The sequence below is a fragment of the Nicotiana tabacum genome, chromosome 20, assembly GCF_000715075.1.
Source record: "Nicotiana tabacum cultivar K326 chromosome 20, ASM71507v2, whole genome shotgun sequence".
NCBI classification, from domain to species: domain Eukaryota; kingdom Viridiplantae; phylum Streptophyta; class Magnoliopsida; order Solanales; family Solanaceae; genus Nicotiana; species Nicotiana tabacum.
Window position 1 is genome coordinate 41,455,901 of NC_134099.1, and position 15,855 is coordinate 41,471,755.

General features: G+C 35.5%; 1 protein-coding gene across 1 annotated transcript; it reads right to left on the reverse strand.

Annotated features, from left to right (window-relative positions):
- Positions 1–5,152: 5,152 nt before the first annotated feature.
- LOC107829501 (polygalacturonase-1 non-catalytic subunit beta-like) lies at positions 5,153–15,572 on the reverse strand. Its single transcript, XM_016656959.2, has 3 exons — positions 15,444–15,572; positions 14,832–15,324; positions 5,153–6,636 (listed from the first exon to the last, which is right to left on the reverse strand). Exons 1-3 carry the CDS (start codon positions 15,486–15,488, stop codon positions 5,297–5,299), a joined length of 1,878 nt encoding a protein of 625 aa, XP_016512445.1. The 5' UTR covers positions 15,489–15,572; the 3' UTR covers positions 5,153–5,296.
- Between the last annotated feature and the right edge of the window lie 283 nt (positions 15,573–15,855).

Consider the following 15,855-nt stretch of genomic DNA (forward strand, 5'->3'; position numbering starts at 1 on the left):
TCAGTTCTTAGAAAGTTCTCTCGTACCTTTGAAGATAGCTTATGATGCCTCTGAAGGAGAAAAAGAAGAGATAAGAGCTGAGATTAGCCAATAGGAGATGGACTATGAGATTCTCGAGGATAAACTATCACTGGATGTGAGCTGGGCTTTCTTAAACACTCGCCTTGAAACTCTGATTGAAGCCAACCAGGAGGGTTTTGACCTTAATGATGAGATTACTAAGGCTAAAGAAGCAATAGATAAAATTCAGCAAAGTCAAAGCTTTTCTTGACCTGAAGACGAAGGTCCCGAGGGTGATGGAAATGGACTTGTTCCTGGTGAAGCTGATGTTCAAGCCTCTTCTTCTAAAGTTAACCCTTCTTCTCTCGTTGATGATGCTCCCGTAAATGATGCTCCTTAGTTTTTTCTTACTTTTATATTTGTTCAACTTTTGGGAAGTTTGTTGTTTTTGGGAAGGTTGTGTTTTTTGGTTGCCCCTATAATCTTTTGGGGTTTAATGACAAACTAATACCTCTGTTTTTTCCAAAGTAATATATATGTGTTTCAGTCACTTTTACCGTTTATTTTGCTCTTTGATATTTGTGCTCTTTTCTTGCATTTTTAAAAATGCTTTAATAATCCGTGACATTGATTAACACACATTTTTTTATAAAAGAGGGCCCTTTTATGTAAACGACACTGATGAAGATGATGTCTCATCTTCATATTGGTGTAAATATATGAAAGACGAAATACAAGGGTCTTCCTAACTTGTACTTAACTTACTTGCATTAGCCACTTTCGTTGCTCAAAACACCTTTTTGAGGACGGAGTCCCCAATCTTGAAGTACTTCAGATTTTCTTTCATGTTGTAATATCGCTCAATCATCTATTTTTGAGTCGCCATCCTAATTAGCGTTGCTTCTATCCTTTCCTCTAGTAAATCCAAATTCATTTGCATTTCTTCCTCACTTGATTCCTTAGTAGCGTGTGTGTATCTCGTACTTGGTTTACCTATTTCTACTGGAATTAAGGCTTTAGTGTCATAGACAACTGAAAATGGAGTCTCACCCGTACTTGTTTTTGTTGTCGTTCGATAAGCCCATAATACTCCCGGTAACACTTCTGGCCACTTGCCTTTTGATTCAGAACGTAAGTTTTCCCGTTTGGACCGAGAATCTCGACCTGCAAGACCCATGTAAGGCTCGTACCTATTTTTCTCGATCCTTTTTTCTAATTCTGACCATCTTGACCCTAATCTTCAACCCTTGGCTGTGCAACCGTGTCTTCTTCTATCTACAGATTTGTGTTGTATCTATTGTACACGTCATTCCAAGTTGTTGCTGGAAATTCTCGCAAACTTTCCTTCAGTCTTTTCGTGACTTCTGAACTTTTCTTGTTTAGATTGCTCGTGAACGCCATGGCTGCCCAATTGTCAGGTACTCGTGGTAACATCATCCTCTCCCGTTGGAATCTATCCACAAACTCTCTGAGTAATTCTGTTTCCTTGTTTTTCCTAAAGATGTCTTCCATCCTTTTTTCAACTTTTTAAGCTCCCGAATGTGCTTTTATAATTGATTATGTAAGCTCGGCAAAAAGAATCAATAGAGTTTTCAGGTAAGAGAGAATACCACGTTAATGCTCCTTTCGTGAGTGTTTCACCAAATTTTTTAACCAAACTGATTCAATTTCCTGCTTGGTTAAATCATTGCCTTTTACGCCAGTTGTAAACGCAGTTACGTGATTTCAAGGGTCAGTTGTTCCATCATATTTTGGATATCAGGCATTTTAAACGTCTTAGGAACCGGTGAAGGTACTGCACTTGGCTTTCAGGGCTGTTGTAAATATTTATCAATATCTACTCCTTTAAACAAGGGAGGTATGCCAGGTATTTGTTATATGCGATCATTTTGCTCTTTCAACTGTTTCTGCAAAGTTAGTACCAAACTTTGTAAATCAGAATTATTTGGTGTACCTGACCTTCCATCACGAGATTCATTGGGAGTTCCTCCACTTCCAGAATTAGCGACCCCCGAGCATGGGTTTTCCAGGGTTGCGGTATTGTTTGTAGGAGGAGTTTGCGGAGCAATTGTCAATCCTCTAACAAAGTCTTGAAGAGAACTGTTCACGTGTTCTGCAATCAATTGTTTTAAAGTGACTCGTTCGACAGTTTGCTCGTCCCCTTGATCATCATTCACGTGTGACGTTGATCTTTCAGGTGACCCCTCATGGGATTGTTGAGGGGATCCTTGTGGAGAAAGGAGTGGTGGAGTTGCTCCCTCCTGTGGGTTCAACTAGCTATTTTCGTTGACAGTTGACATGGTTGGTTATCAGAAAGAGATTTTGGAAAGTGAAAAGATTATCAGATTTCCGCTAACTGAATAAATTTTTTAAACCAAAAAATGGTTTTTTCAGTCAAAGTCCAAATTTAAAAGAAATCGGGCTACTGATAACCAAGTTTTACTTCATTTTCACAACGATATTTAAGAAAAACAATAAGAATGATAGAGAAAATTGACTAAAAGAAATAAGGAATGAATTGATGGACAATTCCTAAAATCAAGCGTGAAAACTTCGATAAAGCAGAGAGGTATAGAATATATTTCAATAGTACTTGGAATCTCCCTTTACAAATAAAATTTTGTACCCTTATATAGGAGTGTACAATCATAACGATTTTCTCACTTAATTTGGGTTTTTTATGGGCAATAATTGTATTGATTTCCCATTACCACAGATACTGTAATTGCATATTTATTGTTATAAATACCTTATAACTGTTCTGATTCCCCTTCCTTATTTACTTCTAGCCCATGTATCCTCCCTTCTTTTTTATCCTTATCCATTCTGTCCATGCCTCTTCTTTGACAATTATCAGACCCGGTTCTTTTCTGTACTGTCTCGCGGGTATTTTTCCCGTGCCTTCATATCTCAACTAATTCTATTAATTGAGAATTCCACTTGCCGCTATATCACTGCTCTACGTGTCATGCTTCGTCAGCATACTAATATTTAGAAATGTAACATTTTTTTAAACTGTATAAACGTATTTTATGACCAAAAGGCATCATTTCAGTTTCGGACTCATATATTGAATATGGTTTTCTACCAAAAAACAAAAACTATGATTTTGTTATCATTTTAACTCCCTTCCAGTACGATTTATGACAAGTGTTAGGGCCTCTTTATGACAAACAGATACGGAATTGACTTCTTGTTCGATGTCTATTGTTTCAGATTGAATACTATTGAACTCGTTATCCTCTTTGGAATGGTGAAACATTTATCTTCTTTAATTTTAATTATTTAGGTTGAAATTATCACTCTCAAATGTAGTTAAATAATTATTAAAATAAATCGAAGACACTTGGTAGGCGTTTGGACATATATATATATATATATATATATATATATATATATATATATATATATATATATATATATATATACTTATAAAGGTATTTCAAATTTGTCATTATCTCACCATTAACTTAAACTAGAAATTTGAACTTATAAAACTGGTTTTAAAAAGTATTTCAAGTGAAACAATAATTTTTATTCTCAAAATTTTAATTTTCTTTTCAAGTTAGAATGTATAAACACAATTTCAACTTTTGAATATTCTAGAGTTGAGGGCCAACTCAGTTAGTGAGCACCCTCCCTTTTACACTATCCGTAGAGAGATCAAATTTCATTAGTAGTTTCTCATTCCCTACACTTTTCCCTCTTGTCTTGATGTAATTATATAATTTCTTTCAATAAAAAAATTCAAATACTTTTTATTAATTTTAACTTGAACTTCAACTTCAAATACTATTTTTTCGCTCTCAACCAAATATTATTCAAACGACCCCTAAAATGAAACAAATATGTATGCAAATTCTTCCTTCCACACAGTTGGGGCCAAATGACATAATGCATTTTTGCTGATACAGACAATTAATTGGTACCACGATATTAAATGAGTAAGTGACTGAATCACATGATAGAATCCTTAATAGTCACATCAAGGGACTAAAACAAGAAAAATAAGATAACTTATCCATTCTTTCCAATCACTACCAAACATAAACTCACCAATCATGCATTTCTACCTCTAACCAAACACATTCACCGGTGACCATAGATGTTGTTCTAGTACAAATTTTTGGACTATAAAATTATGACGCAATAATTATAAGATACAAAATTGTTATTATTCAATTGTCTCGAAAAGATTAATCGGTCATAATACAAGAGGCTAAATATGTACATTTCATGTGTTACATTGTTCACATCAATAGACAAAATTGTTTGTTGTTTTATTATACAGTCTTTGAAAATTCTCACTCTATGAGTTAACTTTTAAAATTAATTACGTTCATAGTGTAATTTCTTTATATGGTATTAGACTACCCCTATTTGCTCTTAAAGTGTCTAGAAGGACTGAATTGTTTTCTTATTTCGTCTTAAACAATTTTCACTTAGCTTTTTGGACTGGAATCTATGAGATATATGTTTTATCAACACTATCAGATGTCCGACTTGAGGGGTCATTTTGTAAAATAAACCTAATATATTTAATAATTATTCAGCAAGAAAAAGACCAACTCGCAATTGGCCCTCAAAAAGCTGGAACATGATTTGTCCAATGCATTATATATAGCATGGCAAAACAGTAGAATGTGAATGCCGTTAGGACCACCTAACACTTGCCACATATCATTATACTATTAACTTTTTTCACGTGATTTTGTGTAGTCTTATTTGCTTATATAGGCTTTCATTTCTCCTCTTTTCCCCCTTTAACCTTTTTATTTTTCCTGATTGCTTTTTTTGGTTACAAACAGCACGTATATTGGCTTTGTTCATTACACCATCGGAGCGGAGCTAGAGTTTAGCTTATGAGCTCGGTCGGATTTACTTTAGTTCAAATTTTGTATTTATTGTAAGAAATTTATTAAATATATAAAAATTATTAATTTAAGAATTTAATAACTTAAATAGACTAGACTTTGAACTCGTAAGTTCTACATCCTGAGTTTGCCTCCATTGACATTGCCTTTCCGATTGACTATAGACTACTTAAAACTGACGCCCCAATACGGATAGTAACTTCAATTAAGAGAAAGGATTCTGAGGAACATAAGGGGAAAAAAGCTTAAAAGGTTGCATCAAAATTAGGCAATGATAATCAGAACAAGAAAAATTGACTGTATATAATAAATACTTATATAAGTTGTTTATGATAACTATAGGGCCAAACAAGTGGTTTACCTTTATTTTCTTTGGTAATCCTAAATGATTAGACCCGAATAAGAACATTAGAGGATCCATTTCAGTCAGCAACTGCCCAAGTCATATCATTCTCAAAGATCCAATGACAAACTTCAATCTTTCCGGGTCCTGACCCGAGTGCAATAAAAGCTCCATGACTGGCTCCCCAAGATGACGTGTCCACATGACAGATGGCAACGCCATGATTAATCTTAGCCTTTGAATTCGGATCCAAAATATCCGCTTCGTATACCCGAACTTTAGGAACCGAATGGCAATAGTAAACTAAGTACGGGAACAAACTCTGATGACAAGAAACTGATTTGGTTACTTTCCCACCGTTGATTCCTTTGACTGATCCTATCATAATATTTCCCTTTGACCCCTTTGTATTCTCAGTTGTTCGAACGACAACGTTTCGACCTAACACTGAGGTTGAAAAGTCAATCATGTCCTCAACGGAGGCGACGCAACGTTTGGTCTCGCCAGCGCTCGGCGATCTTTCACACTCCGTTAATGCATCGAGCATCATTTTCCCCATCTGAGTATCGTCTCCGGCGTGGAAAATTGTCTTTAGGTCACTAATTTTTGAGGTAGAAAACGGTAATTTTGAAGCTATCACTCTAGGCAAAAATGATCTTTTTGGCATTTTATCTTGAATATCAGGCATTGGCATTATAGTTTCTGTTTTCAACATTTTTTCTCTGAAAAATTTCCCTGGCTCAATCCATTTGTTTTTCGCATTTTTATCAGACACCAAGGAAGATGAAACTGAAACCTGATTAATGGTCTTGTTCTTATAGTCAGCAAATGTGACACCTGTTTTTCCATACTCTTTAAAAGTCGTATTCACACCATAAGTCTTGAATCCAACTGTTTGAGCATCAGTAATACCAGATCCATATTTATTGAATGTATCAGACCCTTCACCAAATGACTGACCATAATTCTCGAAATTAGCTCTGCCAGCATTTGGATCATCGACGTACGATGTGAATTTATCATCTCCAACATTAGACTTGTCGCGATAATTAATAAAAGTCTCGAAAGGAGCATTACCATCAGCACCATAATTCGTGAAAGTATTTTCTGGTACATTTGCATTAGACCCGTAGGATTTGAACGTGTTGCCCCCGCCATTTCCTGATTCGCCATAGTTCGTAAATGTTGAGCCTATGACATTGGAGTTATTAGCATAGCTGGTGAAATCGTTAATTGCTCCGTTACTATTTCTACCGTAGCTTGTGAAAGATTGGTCCCCAGAATTTGTATCTTTTGTATAGCTTGAAAAAGATTGCTTTCTGCCCGCTACCTCAGTAGAATAGGTGGTGAACCGTAGATTAGGGACGTTGACATTGGGGGCGTAGTTCTTGAACTCGCCAACCCCACCAGCAGAAAGGCCTGCCAAAACGGATGTAATACTTAAGTCAATGAGTTCATCCAAAACCAGTATTTTTATAACTGAGTGTACCATCGCTCAAATTGCAATTAAGTATTATCTTATGAGTACTAAGTGAGTTTGATAACAAGAATATAAAATTTTAATTGATCGAGTATAGATTCTGACTCCGTTTCCCTGCAACTATGCTAAGGTCAGACAGAGACAGACTCTGGATTTGAAAATGCTAGGGGCACCACTATCGAATAAAAATTTGAGCAAATACTGAAGTGAGAATCGAGTCCAAGCAACGCATTAAACCGCCCTAATCGACCAATACACAGTGGCGGAGCCAGAATTTTCATTAAGGGGAGTCAAAATATTAAAAAAAATCACCAAGAAGTCAAGGAGTGTTATTATATAGTATATATATACAAATTTAAAAAAAAGTACCGAACTATATAGTATAATTTGCCGGCGAAGGGATGTCAGTTGACACCCCTTTGGTATATGTGGCTCTGCCACTGCCAATACAGCTGCATAAATTTTGAGTCTTTGGGCGCCAATCAAAATATACATTACCTCTTATTTAAGATATATACTCATTTTTTCTGAAATTATTGGCGTGGATGATCCCCTACCCTAAGAATGGGTTCGCCTCTAAGGGCAGAGTAGGTGGAACAAAGAGGTTTAATTGAGTTCCATTCGTATTCGTCGGTGTGAACAGCTTATTTTTGACCATGTTTGAATTTATTCCTACTTTTCTCTACTCACTACTCACTTTCTCCACTCACTGCCCACTTTCCCCATTTTCCCCACTCATGTTCCCCACTCTTCCCACTTTCCCCACTCATGTTCCCCACTCTCCCCAAAATATTTCCTCCACTCACACCATTCACAACCTTAAGACACCCATCAGCTCTCTCTCCTTGAAAAAGAAGCAGAAATACCAGCTCCATTCTCTCCATTAAAAACACAGCTGAAAGCAGCCCCAACGGACCCCTATTTTGCACCAAAAAGGAGCTCGAATCCACCCTAGAAATGACCTCAAAACAGCTCCAAAAACGAGTTGAAAAACTGTCCAAAAACCAGCATTAAACTACAACCAAATCAGCCCCAGAAACGCCCCAAAATCCAGCTCCAAACTGACCCAAAACAGCCACTAAATCTGCTCAAAATAACTTCAAAACGAGCTAAAAATACTCCTCAAAATAGTTTCAAAAACAACCTGAAAAACCGGCCCAAACCCAGCTGAAATTCTGCCACCAAACAACCATGAAACGAGCTGGAGTTCACACCAAAATCCAGCTCCAAAACTTCAACGCAACAGCTTCGAAAACCAGTCCAAAAATCCATAAAAACCCAGCAAATCGTCCTCACAATACTCGTGCTATGGGTCCGTGAAAGGGTCGAGTCCGTCGAGGTCGGCGTGGAAGTTCTCTGGTCGATGGTTCCTGTTGCTTGAGTTCATTTGCTGCTCATTTTTGGTCGTTGTCTCTGTTCTGTTGAGTTGCAAACTCTCAACCTCAAATTCATTAATAAAGGTCCATTTTTATTCTTACTCTAGTTTCAAATCCTGCTTTGTTTGTTTTCTAAGATGATTAATTTGCTTTGGTCTATTTAATTTTTAGAGATAAATTCATGTAGTATTTCTTCCACTCTTTAGTATGTTGATTCTTTGAGTTTAATTCCCAACATGTGTTTTACTTCGCATTAGTTATTGAATGTTCTTTCCATTGTGATTGATCAAAGAAGATTTTGTTAGCTTTTTTTTTTTTTTAATTTCTCTCTCATTTCCAAGTTATATGCATTTGAAGGACTATTTTTCAGTTGAATTCTGGCAGAGACATGTGTTCTTTTAGAATGAATGAGCTAACATAATATTCATGTGAATAGGGAATAAGAAGCGTTGTCTTCTGCCACTGAAAGAACCTAGCTTTATTTACTCATTATGCCTTGAATTTGGTAGTAATTCATAAGTTTTATGTTAGAATCGTTTAGCTAAAATATTTCTTGAATTCTACATCAATTCCATTTCCATAATTCTGCTTCACAAATAATCTCAAAGTTAGCCTAGAATATTAATTTATAAATACATCATAACTTGCTTTAGGCGCGATTAATCAACTATCGTGACTATGGGTACAATTCCCATAGCATAGTCATGATACATAATTCCCAAATTCGGGGGTGCATTTCATGTAACCCGATCATAACAACTTCGAATATTAATAAAATAAAAAATATTGTGAATCGCGAGTGCATTTCATGTAGCGTGGTTTTCGATGTGTTCCAAAACGGCAAGTGTACGACAATCGTAACTTGTTCAAGAAATAATTCCATAAAACCTAAAATGGGTTAAAATAATTAAAAGCAGTTATAAGGGAAAAATGCACAATAGGTTTAACACATGTAATAAATCAGATAATAGGCCAATTATAATATGTTTAAGCGACCGTGCTAGAATCACGGAACCCGGGAATGCCTAACACCTTCTTCCGGGTTAACAAAGTTGCTTATTCAGAATTTCTGGTTCGCAGACTTCAAAAAGGAAAGTCGAAATTTTCCTCGATTTGGGATTTAAAATAAATCGGTGACTTGGGACACCAAATAAACTATCCCAAGTGGCGACTCTGAACAAAATTGAATAAATTAATCCCATTTCGAATAATGTCACTTTAATTGGAAAAACTCCCTTGTACTACCTTCGGGTGTGTAAAAAGGAGGTGTGACAGCTCTGGCGACTCCGCTGGGGAACAAACCCAGAATCTCTGGTTTAGGGTTCAAGAATTCGAGTGTGTGTGTGTGTGTGTGTTAGAATCCCCCTTGACCTAAGGAACTATTAGGGACCATTTGGTAGGATGCATTATATAAAATAATGTATGCATTAGCTTTGAGTATTAATAATATCTTGTTTGGTAGACATTTTGGACCTATGCATTAGTTATGTATCCTATTTGGTATTATCTTATGCATAACTAATGCATAGAAAATCATGGTATTAGCAATGCAATGGGTTTTAATGCATGCATTAACTTAGCTAAAGACAAAATTGTCCTTCAAAATTTATGTTTGATTAATATATGTTAGTTGTTATATTAATGCATGTTTAAAATAACCCAAATAGTGAGAAATAAAATTATATCTCTAGTAAATAAATAAATACTTAGCATATTTTTTTTTATAAATAAATATTTAGTTCTATATTATAATATATGTAGACAAATCAAATATTTTTTTTAAAACTTTTTCATATAAAAGCATTTTTAAAAAGTTAGAGTGATAGACTGGTTTTGAGGGCATTTTTGTAAACAAACAATTTTCTTTAGAAATTGTGTAATGCTTTAATACATCAAACCAAATAATGGATAAGAAATATGTCAGCATAACTAATACCAGCATTATTAATACATCCTATTCAGCATTATTCTTTTGCACCTTACCAAAAGAGCCCTTATAGTGTTTAATAGACTCTAGATAATTTTTTTCATCTATCCAATACTTATGATGATGTAAGGTAGCAGGTACCGGAAAATTATTTTGTGTCTCATACAACTGACACTAGTTATATAAGACAATTTTTTTGTCTCACAATTTTGTGTGCCCTGATTTTTGTGGACCCAGAAGTGTAAGATTAGGGTCCACAAATTTGTGAGACAAAAATGAGCCTCATACAACTAGTGTCAGTTGTACGAGACACAAAATAAAACTTCTAGCAGGTACCTAATGAAATTGTCAAGATATCTATAAGCTAATCCACCCACCACTAGGGCTGCTCGGTGGGCCGGGCCTGAACCGGACCGGACCCGCGGTCCTAACGGGCCTGGTGGGCCTGGTGGGCCGGTCCTGGGTGGGCCGGTCCTGGTGGTCCTCCTAAGCCCGTCACGGGCCGGTCTTCATGTTTGAGCCCACGAGCCCAGGACCGTTTAGCCCGGGACCGTCAGGCGGGCCTGGGCCGGTCCTGGCGGGCCTGGCGGGCACAATCTAGCCAACGACCATATTTAAAATCTAGCCATTTGGGCTGAAAATATGACCGTTTTTAAGTTTAAAAAATGGCCATTTGGCCCCCAAACTTTATATAATTACATTTTTTCCCATTTCTCAACTATAAATACCCCCTCATTCTTTCATTTTTATTCACCAATTCATCAATATCTCTCAATCTCTCTCAATCTCTCGACTACAATTACTTAATTTATTGTTGAAATTTCGTGAAAAATTGTGAAGTTGTTGAATTGAAGTTTTCAAGTGTTTAACGATTTTCAATTTTCAAGAAGTTGTTCGGCAATCCGGTAAACTTGTTTCAACTCTTACGTTTTTAGAATATATTTTTGTGTGGTTTAGTTTGCATAATTATAATTAATATGGCATTTACTTGGAAAAAAATGTTTGGTAAAGGAAAAGATAAAACCGGTGAAAGTAGTGGCCAACCAACTACCCTTCCCCCGGCTCCCCGACCTAGAAAAGATAAGCAAGTTGAAAGTAGTCGCCAACCTAGACGTCCTCCTCCTTCCGTAATTCTTGATAGTGATCACCCTTGTTTTCAATTTACCGATAGTGAATTTTATCATAATGTTGCACCAGGTGAAAGATTAGATGATGAAATTATGAATGCTCTTTATCCTAATGAAACCATCTTAGAAAATAATGAGGAAAATGAGGATGATGATGAAACCCAAGCACCGAATTTAGATGATACACCTACTAGTCCTCTTATTAACCCAACTGATGCACCGGTTGACCCACCTATAGAAACTCCTACTTTTAATAGAGAACCTGCTAAACGCCTAGAAACATCATTAGTTTGGAATTTTTTTACTCAAGTAAGAGAACAAAATAAGGCTAAGTGTAAAACTTGTGGGAAATTAATGGTGCATAAATATACTGGAGACCGTAGCGGCACGGGTAGTTTGACTAGGCACATAAAAACACACCCTAGAGATAAGGCTAGATTTTTTCAAATGAAAGCGCAACTAGAGGGGACAAGTGTAGATTCTGCGGTTAACCCTAGTACAGGTTCAAATCTAGTTCAACCAGGAATTAACACTGTCACCGGAGGTATTTTATATTACGATCCAAATAGAGATCGTGAAGAATTAGCAAAGATGATTACTGTTATGTGCTTACCTTATACTTTTGCATCTAATCCTAATTGGGTTCATTATATTAGAAGAGTTTTTAATCCTACTTATAAAAGTTGGCCTCGCGCAACAGTTAAGAGTGATATTTATAAATTCAAACATGAATATGAACAATATTTGCGGTATTTATTTACTCATATACCTAATCGGATTTCTATTACTACTGATATTGGTAGAAGTGGTAATGATTGTGATTATCTAACTGTTACAAGTCACTGGATAGATGAGGAATGGATAATGCAAAAACGCATAATTGCATATAGAATAATTAATTCGCGTCACACAGGTAAGTTTATAGCTAACACTGTTGCAGATATTTGTAGATATTTTTGCTTTAGCGATAAAATAATGGCAATTTCAATGGATAATGCTTCTAGTAACACCAGTGCTATAGGCATGCTTACAACAACACTAAATCCTGCATTTTCTAATATTTTCCATGTTAGATGTATTTGTCATATTTATCATTTAATTGTCGGTGATGGTATGCGAATATTAAACATAGAAATTGAAAAGGTTAGAATGGCTCTTAATTGGCTTTTTTATTCAAACCGTAGAAGTAGACTTAGAGAGTATTTTAAAAAATGTGATGAATATGGCCTTAGAGAAAGAAAGGTTCCTAAACCTTGCCCGACTAGATGGAATTGTATGTACGAAAGTTTAGTAGTAGCATATGAATATAGAAACCCAATTAATGCAACGTTTAATTCTCGGGTAGGTGGTGAGGATGATGATGAAATGCTTACCACTCAAGATTGGACTAATGTTAAAATTCTTTTAGATTTTTTAGAACATTTTCAAATTGCTACAAATGCATTTTCTGGGCAATATTATCCTACTATTTCAAACTGTTTAGTTTATATTGCAGCACTATCTGATTTGTTTGTTGAATTTAGTGAGGGTGGGTATATTTATGAACTTGCTATAAATGAAATGAAATAAAAGTTTAAAAAATATTTTTTCCTATCCCTCCTATTTATGGTCTTGCTGCAATGCTAAATCCTACAATGAAATTGGGAGGTCCTCATTTTTTGTATTCAAATATTTATAAGGCTTTAGATCTTTCAAATGAGGAAATTGTGACACTTGCAGATGCAAAAGCTTCAATTAAGATTAATGCTCAAACAGTTTATAATGCTTATCAACTTGCCTTAGAGCATGCTAGGCCAACTATTCCAACCCATACTTCGTCTAGCTCACAATCGTCTAAAAGAGTTGCGGGCTTAAAAGCTCTTAAATCTTGGACGGAGTTCAGGGGGTCTCAAGGTGAAAATTATGATGAAACTTCACATCTAAATGAGCTTCAAGTTTATTTGTCTCAGGGACTTGAAAAGGAGAATCCAGACGGCTCTTTTGATCTTTTGGAATGGTGGAAGGCAAGGGAAAAACATTTTCCTGTTCTTGCAAGGATGGCTCGGGATATTTTATCAAATCAAGCTTCAACTGTTGCATCAGAGAGCGTTTTCAGTCAAGCAAGACTGCAAATAGGTGATCATAGAGCGTCTATGAGGGATAGCTTGGAAAAATCAGTATTGTTTAGAGATTGGATCCGCTCGGAAAGAAGAAACTTTGGAATTGCAGAAGCACAACCGGCGATAGATGAAGCTTATGAAGAAATGATAGCGGAACTTGCGGAGGATTCGGCTTCGCCCGGAAGTGGTGATGAACAAGCTTCTTTTCCACCACCACCAACGCAACCTCCTCCGAACCTTGAAGAATTTATGAGATTTGTTAGAGATAATACATAGAATAATATGTAACTTATATTTTGGCACATCTTCCTTAGTTTTTTTCCTTCTAATGGTGGTATTAGTACCTTGTTGTGCTCATTCCATTGGGGAAAGGATGACTAAGAAAGATATGCCATTTTTGGTAATAAAATTTATTGTTTCTACCCATGAACTTCTTTTCGCAATATTTCTTTGTCTATACTTAGAATTATTTATAAGCTACAATATATACATAATATACAATATATATACTACAAGAAAATATATAAGAGAATATATATATACATAAGATACAATATAATATACTACAAGAAAATATATTATGCGAAAATATATACATAATATACAATATATATACTACAAGAAAATATATAAGAGAATATATATACATAAGATACAATATAATATACTACAAGAAAATATATTATGCGAATATATATACATAATATACAATATACAATATATATATACTACAAGACAATATATTATGCGAATATATATACATAATATACAATATATATACTACAAGAAAATATATTATGCGAATATATATACATAAGATACAATATATATACTACAAGAAAATATATAAGAGAATATATATACATAAGATACAATATAATATACTACAAGAAAATATATTATGCGAAAATATATACATAATATACAATATATATACTACAAGAAAATATATTATGCGAACATATATACATAAGATACAATATATATACATAAGATACAATATATTATGCGAATATATATACATAAGATACAATATATATACTACAAGAAAATATATAAGAGAATATATATACATAAGATACAATATAATATACTACAAGAAAATATATTATGCATGACAATTTAGTGTTTTACTATTGTTTTGTTATTTTCTTTTTCGTCAAGCACTTTAATAATTAGATATACATATATACTACATATATATTTTTAATATAGCCATGATACTGCAAGAAATTGCCTTAAAAAAAAGCCCGTTAGGCCCGCGAAGCCCACGAGCCCGGCCCGTTAAGCACAGGACCATGTGGGCTTAGGCCCGTCACGGGCCGGTTCCACCCATTGAGCCCACGAAGACCGGGATCGCCAGGCCCGGGACCGCCAGAGCCCAGGACCACGAAGCCCGGGACCGCGAGGCCCGGCCCGTTAGGCCCACTAAGGCCCGGGCCCGGGACAAAATACAGCATTACCCACCACCGTCATCACATTAAAAGAGCAAAGATTTTAGTGTAATAGTTGTGGTTCAAAAATTATCTCAAATCACATGTTTACATTTCAGGCTTAGCATTCTTGCATTTTTTTTTCTTTTCTGAAATCCTAGCTCCGACTTACCTGTCCCATAAGTGTTGAAGCTTTGATCAACCACGTTTCCATTTGGTGCGTAAGTGGAAAACTTATCATCATGGCCAGCACCACCTCTGCTGTATTGACGGAACGAATTCACGGGAAGGTTGTCATTCTCGGCATATTTCTTGAAGCTGTCAAAACCACGTGGCAGTTTAGATCCATAGTTGGTGAAATTCTTGCTCATGTAGGAAGAAAATTGCACATCTTGGCCATGTTTCTCTAGACTTGATGATATGTCAGGGAAACAGAGAAGATTAGCAGAGGAGCAAAAGGAGGAAATCTCCTTTGACAGAGATTCTTGATCCCCTGCTAGTTTTGAGTAAGTTGCAAATTGTGCAGCATTTAATGGTGACGCTTTATTGAGAAGAAACCAAGGTTTTGGTAATTCATTTGAAATCTGTTTCTTCCAGTAACGAATCAAATATGCTTTTGGTGTAAAAGGGTTTATTGAATCGCCAGAATTTCCGGCAACAATTACCTGCATGGACACGACATATACAGAAGAATTAAGAAAGTGTTATAAAGAAATTAATTAGTACTAGCTGTCTACTTTGGGAAAGTGAAAAAGACAAAAGATTAATTAATATGGTAACTTACCCTGAAAAGGAGGAAAATGCAGAAAAGCAGAGTGTTAGTGTGCATTTTTTTAGTAAGGAAAAAGTGAGAATATTGGGTTTGTTGGATTTAATTCCTTCCTTAAAGTTAGATATATAGTGCAAGAAAATTAGTGGATATGCTAGTGATAATGATAATGAAGGAGCTGATGGAAGTTGACCTCGTCTGCGATACAGCTAATAGAATGCTCTGTTAGTCACACGCTTTAACTTCACTAGAATTTTTGACTTCAATAGCTGAGAATTAAAGAGCTTTGTAGTAGGAGTACTGTACTAGATTTGTTTAACACGTCTTTTGTTTGGTTAGTCAGTGACCCAAAATTAAAGAGCTTTATAGCAGGATCGCTGTACTGGTTTCAATTTCAATGGCTCATTTTTTTATACTTTAATTTACA

Bases quoted from the DNA above. Each gene is read 5' to 3' on its own strand.
- LOC107829501 (XM_016656959.2), bottom strand. From the start codon at position 15,488: ATGCACACTAACACTCTGCTTTTCTGCATTTTCCTCCTTTTCAGG. The intron at 15,325-15,443 runs GTAAGTTACCAT...GTGTCCATGCAG, and splicing joins GCATTTTCCTCCTTTTCAGG to GTAATTGTTGCCGGAAATTC. The intron at 6,637-14,831 runs GTAAGTCGGAGC...CCGTTTTGGCAG, and splicing joins CTTCAACACTTATGGGACAG to GCCTTTCTGCTGGTGGGGTT.